We start from the raw sequence: 19134 nt of genomic DNA on the forward strand, positions 1-19134 counted from the left end.
TGCAATTAGCTACACTACTCTCTACTGGAAAAAGTAATATTATTACTTTGCGTTACTGCCCAACACTGGTCACAACCTCCTGCCAAACGATTTATTTAAGCATTGGGATTTAATGCATGCGCTCTGACTACAAATCTACAGCCTAAAAGAGCTGCACAATTTAATAATTTTTATCTCCATTCAAGTTAGCAGAGGGCTAAACCAGAAGCTAGCTGCACGGCCAGCAGAAGTAAGCCACTCAGCCAGCCCATAAGTCTCTTGTGCTTTTGCTCTATGGGCCTTCCGATGTGAAAGATCCAAGTAATTTCATTTTAATTTCCTAAATGCTGAACCATTACTTAAACACACAAAGTGGATTTCAAGGTGTAAAACTGAAGATTATATTTTTATTTTGATTTACGATGATGGAAGTGGCACATTTGTACTCCCCTGTGTGGCGGTTATTCAAAGGGCTACACATCTGAAACAACAATTCAAGAAGTACACACATGCAGACAGAACACACACACACACACACACACACACAGCCTTTGTTATGTTGAGAGCATTTGTCTCTGTACGGCTTCAGCAGAGAGGGGTTAAAATCCGATTGAGTCGATATCACTGGAGAATAACACATTCAACACGCAGTCTGAGTGTGTGTGCGGCTGTGTGCTTGTGTATGCGAGTGTGTGTGTGTTTGTGTGTGAGCAACATGGAGCCTAGGGACTTCCTCCCTCTCCGTCTGCAGCCCTCAGTTGAAATAGAATTGAATAGTCTGAATCCTCAATGGTAAATGTTCACAAAGTCAATACCAACTGTTAAGTCTTCCCTGCATTGGGGTTAAGGGCATTACCATTTCTGAGACTTGAGGAAAACACACACACATATACACACATAGACACACACACAGACCGTGAAAGCATACTCACCAGATGCCCCATGAGATGATAAAATATTTTTGAGTCTTTTGCAAAATGCTTACTATACATTCTGCTTAAAAATTCCCTTTCACTGTAACATATTCATTGAAGGCTTGTTTTCATTTTTGTTCGCTAATCTCTGAACAATGATCCTGGTGGGCGCTTGGCATTTTTAAAGTGACATCAGCGCCTGAGGGACAGTGGTTTCACTGATCTGACTAAGCATCAAATTCAGTTCAATTCAAGAGTGTTCAAGCACACAAAGGAAAGAAGGAACACTATCAATATTAACAGCACATAATACATAATCACAAAAAAGATATAAGGTTTAAGACAGAATACTGAAACGTAGCTGATAGAGGGTTTCACTTCCCAAAGAATAAAACATTTGTATAACTGATAGGTTGTGTTAATAATGTAGTTTAGGGGTAGTTTGGGGATTTACATACTAACATGATGTTAAATAACAAGACTGCGATATTCCAATTTTTTCCTATTGTCGGCAAATTCAATGAAAAGACCAAAAACGAACAACATGTTTGTCCATTTTTCACTATATACCCAGACCAGAATAAATTGTTCCGTCTGATGATGCACATTTTAAAAACTAGCTAACGTATATAAACCTTAAAAAAGGCTAAATAATTTTCTGAAACACCTGGGCACTGTAGTTTTTACAGTAGCACGATTCTAACAGGAGTGAATACTGTATTTGTTGGGGGACTATTTTCAGCAGCGGATAAATACACATTTGATACTCTAATATGCATTCCTGGTGGCTTAATGATGTACGTGGGATCAGCTCAAAATGAACTACAGTGCCCATGTTCATCCTGCTAAAGGTAAAATGCCACCCAGCGCAACATCGTGGCTCACTGGTGTGTTTTTTATAATTTGGAGCTCTATGGCACAGAGGGATATCAGGCTTTGGCTACAGAATACTTGTTAGTGATATCAATTCATCGTCGGTTTTGGACTTTTGCTCACGATCACAACAAAAAAACAATGTTACCAACTTATTCTTTGACTGTAGCAGTGTGATATCAAGCTCGGTTGAGTGTCATATATTCACTAGGTCTGTTCAGCAGACTTGTTAAAATAAAAAAGTGCATGCAAATATGTTTAAATAGCCTCATACGTCTGATCAGTGAGAGTTGCATCATAAATTAAAGGCAGTTTTTTTTTGCAAGCCTTCAAAACTGCACCCAGTTGCTCTTTAGCTCAGGTCATGTTCAGGTTAGTAGACTATGTGTTAGTGTTCACACAGCGCTGCCGTGTAGAACCATGATAAGTGAGTTTGGGCAGATTTGCTACCCAGTGTGGCAGCTAGCTTTACGAGTGGTGCAGCCTCTAATACGTCCTGCTGGTCATTAACGGCGGGCCGGCGTGGACCTTTTACCACGGTGCAGTGTCTCATTTGAACAGCGAGCCATAAAACCCCAGGCTCTGTCACTCAGTGTCATTTAAACCAGGACTGATTGGAACTATCTCTGGCCTTTGCTTTCCCACCTTCCTCCCCGCTTGCGTTCTTTCCTGGTCGGTTCATGAATAATGAATGAGGATATATGCAGGCTGGAGCTCAGATATTAATGGAGCTGAAAAACAGAAGGAGAGCCATTCTTTGTGCTGCCAGCCATAGCTTCCCTACCCTCCTGAAGCTGCCCCTGCCCGGTCGTTCTTTTTTCACCTTCCCTTCTCCTTCCTTTTTCTTCCTTTCCTTCCTTCTGCTGCCGGTGGGCCAGGATGAGATAATGCTCAGTCTCTCTTTCTCTCTTGCCTAGAGATATTCACTTCTCTCCTGGCTGTCGCAGCGGGGGCAAAGGGCGGACAGTGACTTTGAAATGAGAGGGGCTAACTTTCAAATTACAAAAAAGGCAGACAAAACTGGGAAAGATAAATGAAAAGTTGACTTGGCTGGATATGCAAGGTGGCTATTGTCTGTCTGTTAGAGCAGCTCTCTGTCATTCAAGGGCATGGCAGTGAGCTTCCTCCTTTGTTTGCCCCTGTCCTGTCTTTCTTCCAGCCCTTCCATGATCTGTCAACTCTGGCCAGAGAAGCCCCCGGCCAAACTGTGGCAGTCAAGGGCGTGAGGTACAGTAGGGTGGAGGGCAGCTGACTGAACACTTGCCTCAGTAAACCATTGTGCTCAAGTCATAACCCTGTATTTCATACTTTTTAAACTTTTTAAAAATGAATTGTGAATTTAAAATGAACAATGATTGAATTTTATTTTTCTATCAGGGAAAAAAAAAGCCTTTTGCACTCTGTCACACAGCTTTGTCGAGGCCAAGCAACAAAGGCTTGCTGACACTGTACATGTGGCACGAGGGGGCTGGCAGTCAGCGAAGTCTGGCCCCGGGCTGGCAGAGTCGCTGCCCATCCTTGGATGACTCACCCAACTAGGCCAGAGGGCACAGATAATGGGCAGAGTCTTCTAACCCTTCTTTTGTGCCAGAATGTCTCCACATTCAACAATGTTCCATCCGCACCTTATATGGTCAAACCCAGACAGAGAATCCCTATTCTGTGGTTCAGGGAACTGTGAATTGGCTGCCGGTGGAGAGGTGTGGCGGGCGGGCGAGGCCAAGCCGCCCTCCACCTCTGACCCAAAGCTGTATCGTCTTCTGTGTCTCCTGTGTCTCCTGTGGACCACCTCTCATCCCTCCCTCATATCTAATGACCTTTAATCTAAGTTTTTTTTTATTGTGAACTGTCTCATTTTATTGTTCAGCTGCTGGAAGTTCAAATAAATTCAATAATTTTCAAATCATGTCAGCATTTTTTTTTTGCGTTACCTCACTTTTCAAACCCAGCTGAGCGAAACAATATCTCTGAAGCACAAACTCCTCACAAATACAGCCCATATGAACATTTTGTTTCAGTCGAGTGAGCTTCTCTGTCAAACAACCAGTCAAAAGAGCTTCTATATTAGAACATAACGGACAGGGTGGGATTACACGGTTTTAAAACAGTGGTCAGCAGATCCAATTACTCCGTCTGTCGCTCTGTTAACATTTCATCAATATATTCATATCGTCTCACAGTCATGACTTTTCTTCATGCACACGCTTTGCACAATTTTAAGTTTGCACAACTTGTTAATGGGACTTGCGAGTTGGCAGCGCCGTTTTGCTGTCCATGTACTCCAAAGACTCAAATAAAATATATTTCTACCATGAAGCAAGGTTTTGATCTTGGAAGTGAAGCAGAGTGTCAGTGAAATACCGTTAAAGAGGAGCATAGTTCAAAAAGTTTAAAATTTAACTTTTTGTGCTTGCTTGGGTGAGCGTTTCAGCTAATTACGCACAAATCCCTCACGCTCACAGCTCCAATCCACCGGCACCGCTGTCTCGGCAGAGGACAAAGAAAACAAAGGAGACTGACAAACAAACAGTGAGTGAAAAAAAAATATAAAAGAGAGGAAGCTTTCTTTCCATATAGCAGCTGAGCTGAGGCGACAGTGGCGTTTAATCAGTTGGTTTTTCCAGCGCCGTCAGCGTGAGCAGCCTCGGCGGTGCAGCCCTCTGATCAGCGCTGGGAGAGGAGCTCCCTGCCGAGCTGCTGCCGCCCCTGAACCACAGGTCAGTCCTTGGTGAGCAGGTTTCATTCTGCTGTCGCCTTCACAGTACCATCTCCTTCTCTCATTAAGATATAGCGTGCGTCTGTGTGTGTGCACATGCATGTATTTATGGGCTTGTGTTTGTTTCTGTGTGTGTGTGTGTGTGTGTGTGTGTGTGTGTGTGTGTGTGTGTGTGTGTGGAGTAAATGCACCCCAGGACTAGCCTAAAGGGGATGTGGATTCCCGGCCTCCACTGAGATCCGGCAGCACAACTAGGATTTCTACCAGTGGGGGGGTTGTGTGGGTGTGTGTGTATGTGTGTGCGCGTAAATGTTTGTTAGAGAGAGATGCAAGGCGCATCAAGTGACTTGGTGCCTCGGGGTCAGACACACACACACGCAGAGAAGGAGCTGGTGCTGCGGCGGGGTAAACAAGAGCAGACTGTTAGATCTCATCAGCCTCATCACACGCTTTATTATGCTGATTTGGGAGTATACTGTAAACTAATCAGGAATCCAGGAGTCACGGGGGGGCACTCGGCTTAAAGGTTAGGCGTATAGAGGGAGGAAAACTTGCTCTGCCTCTGAGTTCTTAACTTTTCTTATCTTCTTATTTCCCTTTTTTGCTTACCAAGGCCCCTCCGCTACCACAGCATGGGAAGAGCTACTGGCTAAAAGGTTACAACCTTTCACCCAGGTGTGAAAGGTTCTCTTCATGTCTGTCTACGTTCAGTTTCAGAGGTGTGCGGTGATTGACTGGCACTAGAGAACCCAGCGTGGACCGGGGATTTTGAATGGAAGTCAGGACTCAGGCCTGTCTGTCGCTATATGCTAATATTGGCCTTTAAACAAATTCACAAAACACACTTTCAGCCTCATGTTTGCTCACTTGCATAAATGCACATGATTCTTATTCTGTGCCGAACATCTACTCTGACTTACACAACAACGCGACAGAGGAATGTTATAAAGTTCACGACGTCTATTAATTTTGAGGCATCTGAATAACATCTCAGTGTTTATTAGACCTGGCGGTACACTTCATAAATAATGAATAAAAACAGCCTCCTCTCACTTTGTGGACGTGACTTTCTGAACATTTCTGTTTGCGACTTCCTTTGATAAAACGTTACTCGATTCCACCTTTTCTAAACCAGGTTGTGAAAGGAAACGTACACAATTTTAATTTGGCTTCCTGTCCATTTGCGTTCTCGACTCCTCGGTGACAGCACATTTAACAAGCATACAGAGTCAACAAACACTCGCACATGTGGGTTTCCCACAAACACACACAGGAATGTGGCAGGTGAGCAAGTTAGAGAACAAGTAGCAAACAAGCAGGCGCACTGGTGAGAAAAGGCTGGGGAGAGTTACCTTTTCTGGTCACAATGATGGAACAGAGACAAGGGTGTTAATTAAGAACTTCGGGTAAACACACGTCATGTGGTTTGCAGCGCAACAGCACACAAGCATGTAAACACACATACAGATACACAAAAAGCAGTGGTGGAAAATGGCTAAATACATTTACTAAAGTATGTACTTAGGTCCAATTTTGAGGTACTTGTAGTACAATGTAAATTTATACTGCTCGTCCACCACATTTCAGAGGGAGATAAAGTATGTTTTACTCCATCACATTTATCTAACAGCTGCGATTGCCAATTACTTTTCAGATTAAGATTGTAACAAAAAAAATACATTATGTAAGATTATACCAGGACTTACCAACCCTCTTCCCTTGCAACCTCCAAAAAATACAGTGTCTGGTTGGAGCGCCTTCGATGCCCATGAGGTGTCAGCAGTTATACCAAATAGAGGTTTCCCCTGTAGACTTTTAAGATTTTAAGAACAACTGTTTGAGACACAAAGAGATGAAATTATCTTTATTTTCCCACAAAAAGATTTTAGCAAATACACAAAAAATTCTTTCTTTTTTTTCTTTCTTTTTTTTTTTTCACTTCCCAATTAATCAGCTCATGATCTTGATTTATCTTGTGGCTCCTTTCAAGGGGCCTGACCCCAAGGTTGGTTACCACATCGAAACAGCTTCAACAGTACAGTACAACATTATTTATAACAATCTAATAATGTCATACACCGTATTAAATCAGTAACAAGGGGCATCTTACTGCAGAACTAGTACTTTTACTTTTGTTACCTTAAGTATATTTAACTGACAATAGTTTTGGTTCTTTTACTTTATTAGGATTTTGAATTCGGGACTTTAAATTGTAATGGAGTAAATTTACACTCTTGTATTAGTGCTTACACTTAAAGGTCCAGTGTTGGATTTAGTGGCATCTAGCAATGAGGTCGCAGAGCTGAAACTTCTCCCATGTGCCAAACGTGTGGGAGAAGTGCAGTGGTCAACACTGAAAAACAAAAAGGACATATCTACAGTAGAGCCAGTGTTTAATTGTCCATTGTGAGATACTGAAGAGCAACATAGCGGACTCCGTAGAAGTGGCTAATTCTAACATAGAGGTGATTATAAATTAATGAAAGCAGTTACAAATACTATATACCATTAAGATGCCCCAAAATCTGACACAAGACTGTTAAAGGACATCATCCAGCACTAATGAGAGCACACATATGCATGGACTCCTGACTTTCCCTCTGAATAAGCACAGTCAGTGAGCTTTTAATCACTCCAACAGTGTTTGTGTTTCGAGACATACAGGTTGCCTTTATCCTGTGGTGATGCACTCATGTGGCCAGATGGAGAGAGCATCAGTTAAAATCTGCACCTGTGTGTACTGGTGCACCTTGATATAATAAGCTCATCTTGAGCGTGCTCATGTGGGCTGTCATCATTGGATTGTGTCTGCATTCAACCCGAGCAGATCCTCCGCTCTTCTCCTCTGACACAGAAGGATCTAGTGGGGCTGTCTGTCGTTAAGGACTCGTAAACAAGGTGCACATTGAGAGTCGAATGGTCCTGCTGCTTTGGTGTCTCCTCTGAGCTGTCACAGAACACACAACGCAGCAGAGCAGCGGAGAAGAGATGAGGACGAGACAGAAAAAGATACAGGAGGACAAGACAAGAAGGAGACATAGCAGAAAAGGAAGGGACAGAAGACAAAAAAATAGATGAGGGAATGACTGGAAAGAAGAAGATGAAACAGAGGAGGAAACAGGAGAGATGAAGACAGACAAGGACAAATAGAAAAGAACACAACAGGAGAGGACAGACGGACCGACAAATGGCAACAAATTGGAGGAGGACAGTATAAAATTAAAGACAGCAAGAGGACATATGAGAACAAAACAGAGAAGCACATGACCCGAACAAGGAGACAGAACAAGAGGAAAGGACATGGGCTGAAACTAATGATTATTTTCTCAATTATTCATAAGGAGAAGGAATGCAAAAAAAAAAAAAAGTCCAGAACAGCACGGGCCAAGGACAGACAAAAGACGGGAGACAAGGAGTTAGAAGTAGACAAAACATAAGAAGACAGGACAGAACTAAAAATGAATCAAATAAAAACAGAACAGAAAAGATCAGATGACAAACCAGAGGAGGACAGGATAAGAAGGAAGGAGACAACTAAAAGAGGACATGATAGAAGAGAACAAATATGGAAGAGGAAAGGACAGAAGACAAACCAGGAGAAGACGGAACAGGAAAGAGACACGACAGACTTCAGACAAATCAGAAGGGGACAAAAACAAAAACACAACAGACGACAATAGAAGACCAGCGAGGACAAAAAAATTGATTGGGACAGAACAAAAGCAATCTGGAGAGGACAGAAAAGAACAAAACTGAAGGAAACATAAAAGAGACTAGGGGCAATACAGAGTAAGATGAGGGAAGGAGACAGAGGATGAAGAACTGAGGAGAAAAAGAGAGATGGAAGAGGACATGACAGGAATAAGGAGACAAAACAGGAGATGATGGAAAAGGACAAAAGAAGACAAACCCAAAAAGGACAGAAGAGAATAAATGACAGGAATGAGACGTAAAACAAAGGAGAACAGAATACAACAAAACAAGATCAATCCAAAGAGGACAAAGCCAGAGGAAGACGACAGAAGAGGACACAAAGTGTCCACTGAATGCTGTACAGAGGAACATAGCGCAGCAAATAGAAGAGCAGTACAACCCTGAACTACACAACACTGTAACACACACACACACACACACACACACACACACACACACACAGTAACACACACACACGCACAGTGGCCAGCATCTTGTGTGATGACCTGCCAGCTGACAACACAACCTTATAGCTTCCCTCTCTGTGATTCCTATAAAAAGTGCTTTTGTTTTGTGCGAGTGCTTCTGTATGTGTGCGAAAAACATTTTGGTTAGCCTACACACACACACTAACACACACACACACACACTGCTCACCTGGAGGTGGTGGGTGGGAGTGGGAGGATGGGGTCTGTGTTTAGCTGTGGGCCCTGCAGACAGGGCGATCAAAGGCTCCTCAGTCTTTGTCTGCTAACGTTGAATAGACAATAGTAAAGAGGGCCCGCTTTGATTTCAGCTCACTTTTATTGATCACAGAAGAGCAGGGATTGAAATATGAGAGACAACCCTGAACTGGATTCTTCTTTAGCTATTGATTATATCCAGAACAGACGGCATTTCACGATGATCCAAGTTTTTATTTTATCCTCTCTTTTTTTTTTTTGAACCATGAAAAAGTGTGTCTGGCTCCTCGCCTGTCTTTCGGGTGCAGCTAGTAATACACCGACTACCGTTATTTTACCAGACAATGCCTCATCTTAAGTCTCATTTTTAAGCTTCTTCTTAAAGTTGACGTCTGAAACTTATCTCAGATATACTGGCAGCAGCCCCCACCTCCTGTGTGCTCTTTCATCCATCCTCTCCTCCTGAGTCAGCAACCTTTAAACCTCATAGTTTTAGGAGGACATTTTGTTTCCATAATTCCAGAGGAGGTAAAGTCAGTGTACTCAGGAGGCAGGAGATCGCATACAGGGGGTGGAGGGGGTTGACTGCGGCACAGAGAGGACCGTGGGAACAAGGAAACACAGCATGGCCAGGTACAACAAGGACCCCCTTTCACAACACACTCACACTCATACAAATCTCTTCTCCCCTGCGCACAGGGTCTCCGCTCATCTCACGCCAGCCGTGTTTAAATCACTCCTGAGACGCAGAACTGCACAGCCTTAATTTGAGACCAGCAATCAGTTTATTGTCCCGGGCTTTACTGTTATGAGGTGAGATGCAGAACTGCCTATGAGCTCAAGTTGTGTGCAAGTGTGTGATGGTTTAGATTTAACTTGGCTGGTAATAAAAACTGAGTCAGTTCTAGTACCACGGTAATTAGAGAGAAACTGCAGTATTACAAAATGTTGCATGAGTGTATGGTTTAACAAGTAAAACATGACGGATCGATTTAGAAAGCACCTTAAATCTGGAAGGGTTGTTTTTTTTTTAGCTTTTTATTTTGAGAAAAGTATCCTTAAGAACAATTTCTCAAGTATTTTTTTAGTTTAGGTCCCATGCTGGAGCTGCACGTGAATGTTTCCCAAGATATCCACTTTTCCTAATTTCATGGCAGAGATAAGAATTGTCTCCGACTGAGTCTATGTGCAGCCGGCGAGGTCCCTTCATCTTTAAAAGTGACTCTTTAGGGCCTGTTTAAGTTGAGCTGACAGATGTGGTTATTTGGGGACAGCTCATTGGCAAGTTTATGGCTAGAGTGCTTATTTTACTAGAGCCGAGCACATGTGCTTGTGACAGTGAGGGAAATCCTTTCGGAAGTCTGGCATACGGTTGAAATATAGGAGACTTAAGAGGACATAAAACCCGCCTGATGTTTATCACCAAAAAAAAAAATCTAAGGGAGCAGATAAAGTTTGACTGTAACAGCATCCACCTGAAAATAAAACCTGGTTTTAATTCAGCGTGTTGTCAGCAGGATCTAAATATTTGATTTGCACTTGTCCTTAAAAGTTTAGATGATCACATCTGTATTATGCAAATTAACTCCTCGAGCGCAGAGTCAATGCATTCGCTAATTTAAAGTTGCAAATGGTTTTTTTGGGGGATTTTTTGGATGTTATTGGGAGTTGAATGATGTCATCAGGAGTCAGGACAGTGATTTCTTTTTAGAGAAACAGATTAAGAACATTAAGCCATATTAAACTGCTTTATTTTTGTTGTTCTAAGTATATGTTTTCATATGATCATACTTGTACAACTATGTGGTAGTGTTTGAGACCATTGCATTATATTCCTTTTTTCGACATGTACAAATACACCAAAACACATACACATACTGCACACACATACACACTAACACACTCTATTTACAGGCAGTAGTCTGGTCAAGACAGAGGGGAAGAGGTGGGGTGACTGAAGTCTCACATAGGAAGCAAAAACCAGAAGTGTTTTGTGTGTGTGTGTGTGTGTGTGTGTGTGTGTGTGTGTGTGTGTGTGTTGGAGAAGGCTGTCTACATCTGACACACCCCCGGCCACCTGTAAAGTGTCTCTGAGGATCAGGTTTCTTTTGAACACATTTAAGACGGCATTTGTTTCCAATAGTTTACAGTTTGTGAAAACGCCTGTTCCGGAAGGCTGGACCGATGCATCCGAGTTTAGTTTTGCAGGGTGGTGTTTTATAAACCTCCCGTAGGGCTGCTGGACGGACAAGGAAGAAGCAGTGCGTGCCTTTTAAGAGCCCCTGACGGGTTTAGTGAGCCACTTGGCTTTTTATTTTGGCTCAGCTCACTGCAGGCTGCTTGTACTTTACTGTGCCCCCTCTGTGCTGGCCTGGTGGTTGCAGATTAAGGACATGCAGAGCAAGAGTCACTCATTACACCAGCGTACACATGCTTATTATGTGTGGTGTTTACTGTGTGTGTGTGTGTGTGTGTGTGTGTGTGTGTGTGTGTGTGTGTGTGTGTGTGTATGCCTGCTTCCACATATGTTGGTGTGTCAGGAACAGTGCTGATGAGTGACGCCAGTTGCGGCCTGCTGGGTGCAGCCTCCAACTGATAAATGACTGCAGGGACCGTCTTTCTTTACCTGAACCTCACAACATTTTCCCTGGAGAGCAGCTGCTGACAAATATTCTAACCTGAAAACCAAGCGGGCCTACAAGACAGCCGTTTCATTCTAAATATGAGTTTAACCTGTTTAAAGTTACTCAAGTTCAAACAATAGCAGCTTTCAAATGATGAACAGGACTGTGCTGCTGTTCCCGCTTGTGTTTGGAGACTGTCCCTGGTGATTCTTCTCTCCCAGCAAACTAATATGTTTGAAGCTCAGGCTGCCATTGCCAAGCCTGCGCCACAAGCTATTTCAAATGTGCAAAAAAATATTGATATTCCAGGCTTCTAAAAACAAAACAAACAAAAAAAGAAGAAAAAAATCTAAGTCAATGTCCTCTGGAACGGCCCCATTTTCTGCCTCAGAACACTCAGAGATCACCTGGGACAAATGATTATTCTGCTCTTTCTTCCATGCTCTTTCTTTAATATACACATAAACACACCTACAACATGCTTATAAAGTACCTTGAAAATCATGATTCTATTTAAAGAGTGAGTGCAGGCCTTCCTCATTTCTTGTACTCTTCTTCTCAAGAAGTTAGCTTTGCAAATGCACACAGATGCAGACTCTTCCTGCAGCAGAATTTGGTCTCACATTCCGACTTGCAAGAATATTAGCTGGCTGACTAAACTATCTGTACAAAACTTTGTAGATGCATTTTTCACAGTTTAATTTGAGCATTAACATATTTGATCATATAAACACAAAGTTGGATAAATGTGTAAAAGCAAAAGTTTGAGACTCAGGTATGTTTATCTTTGGATAAAGTATGTGATGGCACATGAAATAAGCTATATTCAGATATGTTTTGTTAATTTCCAGCTCCATTAAATAGCTTCAAACAGAAGTACTATTGGCAAAATGCATTGAGTATACATTCAACAAAGCTCCGTTCTGCTACAGCGCATATTTATGTATTATAAAAGGACTCACCAGGAAAAGCAAACTGCAGTGAAGACTTTTCACCACAAGATGGACTGCATGGATTTGGGATGTATGGCAAACAGCAGGAATAAACTGCATGCTCCCTCACTTTTTCAAAAAATGTTTTTTTACCATTACACCCAAAATGCAAAGCCGGTTTCTAGCAACATATAAATATCTCTATACTCTGAAGCAGAGGAGTCCGTGAGGGAGGGGCTATAGATGCTGGGAAGTGCCAAACAACTCGTGTATTAATTCCAGATATTTACTATTGTTTGTTTTCACTGTGTTCAGGGCTCCATGGGAGCAATTTTTGCTGTGATGAAACTGAACAGCAGTCCCTGTGGAGTTCATTACAGGGAAAGAGCCAGTGCCCACCCCCACTGCTCCCTGGCCATGAGGGATTTGGAGGACCCAGAGGGATGGGTTAGTTTGGGTGGGTGGAGTGGGGGGAACCCACAGAATGGGATGAGGGTGAGGGGAGGGGGGACTCAAGGGAGGCAAGAAGGAAGGAGACCATAAACACTGAGCTAATGACCTCAAACACAGTAACAACACAGCAGAGAAAGCGTTACACAGCTGTACAGTAGTGTTGCCTAAACAGCAAGCTCGCCAGCGCAGGGCTACAGCACAACCTCAGGTGTCAAATTGCATTTAAACTTCTAAATAAAAGATTATGTATCCAAGTACTGCCATTTGAGATAATATTCTGATTGTGCCCTCAGGTTTGGAAAACTGCTTTTAAGCTCAGGTAGGAAGTTTTATGTTGGCATCACTGGACAAAAATCCCATAATAAACTTGAGACATTTGGTAATTCAAGTGGTCTGAGAGAAAACTAGACCCCTGCACCTTTCTTGGCTCTGCTTTCAGGCTGTAGAAAACCTAGACCGTGACAAGAGACTTTGGCCAGTCAAAGGTCATTTCAGAGAGACAGTGTTCCTCTTGGCTGTTCCACAAATGTAGCTGTGCGTGCACGTCCCTTCAGTGAAAGCTAGAATTAATGGCAGAAAAAGTTGCTATTCCAGTATCGACAACAACTGCATACACAACCTGATATCACTCCAAAGTTGTTGGACACTGATGAACAAAGCTGTTCTTTCACGTCCGCATGATACGGAAGTGTATTTTGAAAGACGACAATGCATATAGCAGGCAGAACTTGGCACAGTGTACCAGAATGTCGACAACCAACGCACCCGGGGTACCTTGCATGTAATATCAAAACGTGGAAAGTCCATGACCAAACACCAATGTGTGATGAGGTTGGAGTGAGAATGTGTTGGCCTACACTGCAAAGCAGCCCTAAAAAAGGAAGACAGACTTATCAAAAAATAAGTCTAAAAGAGGGTCTGACAATAAGCAAAACAAAACGTGTCAATTTCACTTAAGTGTTTCCGAGATGGAGAAAAAATGTTGCTAATAGTTTAGCCTTCTCCTAACTGAAGCCAAAGGTGTATGGCTTCATGTTCACATTTATGTAATGTTAGCTGGAGCCTGGAATCACGTGACAAGAGACTTTAGCCAATCACAGGTCATTTCAGAGAGATGGTGTTCATCTTGGCTGCTCCACAAATGCAGATGTGTGTGCACGTCCCTTTGGTGAAAGCTAGAATTAATGATGTAGAGTTGTGCAGAGAAAGTTGCTATTCCAGAATTGGCAACAACTGCATACACAACCTGGTCTCACTCCTAAAGTTGTTGGACACTGACGAACAAAGTCGTCCTTTCACGTTGGCATGATAAGCGGCCAGTTGCCGTTATAGTTTAATGGCACTCGGTGGCGTCAGGGGGACACACAGCAGAACAAGAACGAAAATTACGGCGATGTAAGTCTGAGTGTGGTGAGTGGGAGGGACGTGGTGGATGGGTCCCATAACCACCGACTTTCACCCAGGAGAGTGGTGTTCATGTCCCGTAAGCTTATAAAGCCAAACCCTGTTCTTTTTTCCTAAACCTAACCATGTGCTTTTGTTGGCTAAACGCAACCACGTGCTCAATTGGCATTGTTGTACCGACATAGCAAGAGACTGTATGTAGACATTTCCTGTAAGAAAAAAAGTGTATTTAGAAAGAAGGCAATGCATGTAACAGGCAGAACTTGACACGGCATCCCAGAACATCAACAACTATCGCACCCATGGTACCTTGTATGTATCTGAACATGGAAAGTTCATGACCAAAAATGGAAAGTAGATGACCAAGCGTTGATATGTGACAAGGTCGAAGTGAGAAAATATTGATCTACACTGCAAAGCAACCCAGACTTATCAAAAAGAGGGTCTACAAGACAGTCTGAGAATGAATAAAACAAAACATGCGCCAGTATCAAAGAGATGTTTCAGAGATGAAGAGAAAATGTTGCTAACAGTCTACTTCCTCTGCTTACTGATGCCAAAGGCTCGCAGCTTCATGTTCACATTTATGTATCTAATGTTAGCTGGAGCCTGGAATCCCACTATGTTGTCTGCCTCACTTCCTGTCACGACAGACCACCTCACCAAGAGGAGAGCGGGCATGAGGTCTGCAAACTGACCCCCATCAGTGGCTGCAGCAACCCAAATCCAGCCAGTGCAAACCCCACCTCCAGGTGTTGGACTCCTCCATGCCAGATCAGCAAACTTTCTGTTGCTGCTGTTACACAGGTAAGATCCAGCGCTGCCACTGGACCTTTTTCCAGCTACCCTCCCTCCGTCTGCCACTGAGTCCACTAGAGTCAACAAAACATTATTTGGTAAACTACTAGATGCTGTTCATATTCAAACACGGGGCTATATGATGGATAGCTGTAATGTTAGGTGAATGTAAGCTGCTGCCTTCTGAAGCCTTAAGTTGATCCTTTCTTATTTACCTCCATGGCTCTATCTCTTCTCCTTTTTCCTTTTCTTTTTCCTGTTTACGACAAACTGAACATGCCAGAGGGAGCAGCATATGGTTAAAAGACTTCTATAGATATACAGCTATCGAACCAGCCACTAATTTTCACCCTCTTCTGTGGTTTTTCAAAGAAAGCAATCAATGTAACATTGAAGGCAGAGAGAAAAGAGGATGTGAGAGAGCAGAAGCAGGTATGTAAAGCAGAGAGACACCGAAAAGGAGACTAAGAGAAAGAACACTGACATGGTTTTAAAGCTACTGTTGTCCAATATTTGCTCTCAAAACTTCTTAAAATGCATATACTTAGATCAGGGAAATTAAAAAAAAAAGAAAAAAAGAAAAAGAAGAAAAAAAAGACCCAAACAAGCGCTGATTCTCTCTCCTTTGAACCCAGACCTGAAATGTCAGTGCTTTCCCTTTAAATTCGGAGTTTCACCATTGTGCTGGAAATGCATGCAGACTGGTGCTAAATGTTCCTAAAAAGAGACAAAATCAGTACAGTTTTGGGAGGACATTTTGAGACTTTCTGAATATTAGGGAGTACTTGTGTGTTGTGATTACATCCATCTGTAAGAGGCACACTATGCATGAGGCTTCAAAATGTGTGGTAAAATCATTATCTCAGTATTGAGAGATGTTTCTATATATACTATAGTATATATTATTCACAATATTCTGCCCCCCTTGCTTATGTAAAAGGGTGTAAAGATTACTAAACATTTACTGTTACTCCCTTTACTGTGTCTGTTATTTGTGATTAAACCCTGAGTCTGAAACCGGAGGTGCACTGCACTCAGCAAAAAACACATAAATCGAACAGTGCTGTTGAGCAAAGAGGTGCAAAGTTTAGAGAAAAGAGGACTTCCTGTCCGCAGCAGCATAGCAAAACCAGAGATGAGGTAGGTGTCTGCCCCTTTGATCATCCTATTTGTTGATCATACTGTATGGTGTGTGGCCATACACACCCTAACTCCTGGACATGGCAGGTGTCAAGATCCTGCTGCTCTGGGCTGGAATCATTGTTATGGCCAACTGTAAGTAACCATCTTCTATCTTCACGTCATGAACTTTTTTTTAAATAATAGGACAAAGGAAAGACAAAAGTGTTTTGTGAAGTCATGTGACTGTATCTGTCATCTTTAAGACTTTAGGATGTAGAAAAGCTGATTTTTTAAAATGCTATATCTACAGAGATTTTTCCATTTATCATACAACACATAATATTATTAAGGTTATCTTGTTAAGGTACAGATATGTACCCAAAAAACACTTGCATCACAGTGTATTCAGGTACATGTAGGACAGACCACATGTAGAGATATGAGTCCATAGTTCCAGGTCAGGTAGACCATTCATATAGTTTATTGATGGGTTCAAGGTTTTATAAAATCTCTCAATCGAGATCCGATTTTTCAAATGTAAATCTGTTTGATGGAGAGATTACATCCTTCTATTTAAACAGATTTCAGTGTCTAGCAAATAGGGAGGGAAAAGGCAATGATGAATGACCAGAGAGGACTAGGTTCTAGCTTAAAGGAGAACTATTATGCTTTTCCTCTTTTCTGACCTGTAAATGTTGTTACAATGTTGCATACTCATGTTGAACAATGCCAACACATCAAATAATGAGGTTCGTGCATTTGGAAGTGAGCCCTGCAAGCTCTTTAGGATGGCTCTGCACGCTGTGTTTTACAATCCTTTTTTAAACAGTGTAGTCCGTGACGCACGCCGGATTTATTTATATGGGCATGTTTAGGCATGCCGGGCAGTGTTCTGCAAACTTCAAAGTCTCGGAGTGTGACCAATCATAAAGATAGTCTGCAGGAGGCGAGGGCCGGGGGGTGGAGTAAATTACGCAGACCATTTTCGTGGGATGCAGGAAATATAAGGAAGCAGTGCGAGAGGCACAGCATCCTGAAGATCTACAAAGCTTTGTGAGCAGGTAATCGTGATTAGTTACTCTATATGAGTCCAGAAATCAAATACAAAAGCTCGGGCATCGGTGGCTTAGTGGTAGAGCAGGTGCCCCATGTACAAGGCTGTTGCCGCAGCGGCCGGGCTCGACTCCAGCCTGTGGCCCTTTGCTGAATGTCACTCCCCCTCTCTCTCCCCCTTTTACGCTTGTCTGTCCTATCAAATAAAGGCTAAAAATGCCCAAAAAATATCTTAAACAAAACAAAAACAAAAAAAAATACAAAGGCCCAAAATGAGTATAATAAGTCCTCTTTAAGAGAAGTGTCGCCAATGTAGCATTTTAAACTGTATTAAGGCAAATCTTGAGCAACGAGAAGAGGGATGAACCCTAGAAAGAGCCATTATAATGAGGAAGTATTGGAAAATTGGAAACCTCTCTATGTGCAAAGTTCCTGATTTGTAAATAAAGAGGAAAAACACAATACTAGTCCGGCCAAATTTCTGGATAAATCTTCAAAGCTGGCAGAAGCATTATCAATATACAGGTCCCTAATGCTACGTATACTCATGTCATACCATATTTGGAAGCCTTTGTCTGATAAAGATGAGTGAATAGAGATTTTACAAATACAGGCACTTTTTTAAAATGTGTAATGATTGAGTTACAATTAGTTGTATATCTAGTTTATGTAACTATGTAAATGAATTAGCTGAAAGATTAAATGTCAATTTAGGTATTCTTTAGCATACCTGCTGATGGGGGAGTCTTCACTTTTGTTTAAATTAAGTTTTTACCCTGATATTTTCCAAATTCTCCAAGAACTGACTTCAGGTACAATCAAGGCAGCTTGATAACATACAATAATAGATCATCTGCATAAAGTGAGACAGTGTGACACTTTGCATACTGTTATTCATCTAAGAGATGTGGAAAGTGAGTCTTCACCCAGGACAAAAAGTAGATGGTCTAATTTATTTCCTTGTTTGGTCTCTATCTGGAAAATAATCAGAGGATAGAATTGGTATAAACTGAGGCAGTTGGATTGGTGTAAATAAGATCGATTAGTTAAATGAAATAAGGGCCTAATTCATACCCATTAAGTGTATGGTATTCGTAATCGTACCCTATCAGTAAAGTCTTTTTGGCATACTGCTTCTGGTGATAGATGTCAGATTTAGTAGAGATTACATTAAACAGCTGTCTCAAACTGAAATTGGACTGACTGCTGTCTGCCATGAACAAACTCAGTTTAGTTATCGGAAATAATATGAGGAAGAACAGTTCAAGGCAAAGTGCATGCATGGCTTTAAAAAACACTTTACCATTACAGTTCCTCTAACTGATAGGTCTGTAAGACGAGAAATTGAGTGGGTCTTTTTTTAATAACCACAATAATAATACAATAATAATGTAATCGATGACTGGTGGAGTGTGGGTGGAAGAATGTTATTTTTGAGTGTTTCTATGTAAGCTAAAAGGAGAAGTGGGGCAACTTATTTTAACTCCGTGGGAAACCCACTGGGGTCTGGGGCATCCTAAGATAAGATAAGATGAACTTTTTTCCATTTCTCAATCATTGTGGAGTTGGACGCACAAGCACAAGCTTTGTTTACACTGCCACAGTGCGACATAAATTGACATAGAAACACCCTTCACTCAGTTTACATATCGATATCTGTGCCCGCTCCACCACTCATTAGACTGTCTCGCATTGACAAGGTTCTCCAACAGAAACAGTTGTTATCACACGCAACCATTTCGCATGGCTGTGGCTATTAAAGGGGAACTAACATTTTTTTCAACCTGGGCCCTATTTCCTGATCTACTAGCCTGTGAAGGCGCTATATTAAATATTAGGGCACTCAGACAGCGTCAAACAACGTCAAAATACGTCCACCAAAAGTGCATT

General features: G+C 42.0%; 1 protein-coding gene across 3 annotated transcripts in view; it reads left to right on the forward strand.

The window, feature by feature from the left end:
- The first annotated feature begins 4206 nt into the window (after nucleotides 1–4206).
- The window catches only part of LOC125895591 (receptor-type tyrosine-protein phosphatase C-like), an 81337-nt gene continuing 66409 nt past the window's right edge, over nucleotides 4207–19134 (forward strand). Inside the window, exons 1-3 of one of the 3 annotated variants that reach the window (XM_049587543.1) lie at nucleotides 4207–4295; nucleotides 4391–4483; nucleotides 14925–15078. In XM_049587543.1, the coding sequence (XP_049443500.1) occupies nucleotides 15039–15078 (40 nt within the window). In that variant the 5' untranslated portion in view covers nucleotides 4207–4295; nucleotides 4391–4483; nucleotides 14925–15038. Of the gene's footprint in view, nucleotides 4296–4390; nucleotides 4484–14924; nucleotides 15079–16274; nucleotides 16345–19134 lie in introns of those variants that run through there. The other 2 variants (XM_049587545.1, XM_049587546.1) reach the window with 2 other exon arrangements.

This window comes from Epinephelus fuscoguttatus, linkage group LG10 (assembly GCF_011397635.1).
Source record: "Epinephelus fuscoguttatus linkage group LG10, E.fuscoguttatus.final_Chr_v1".
NCBI lineage: Eukaryota > Metazoa > Chordata > Actinopteri > Perciformes > Serranidae > Epinephelus > Epinephelus fuscoguttatus.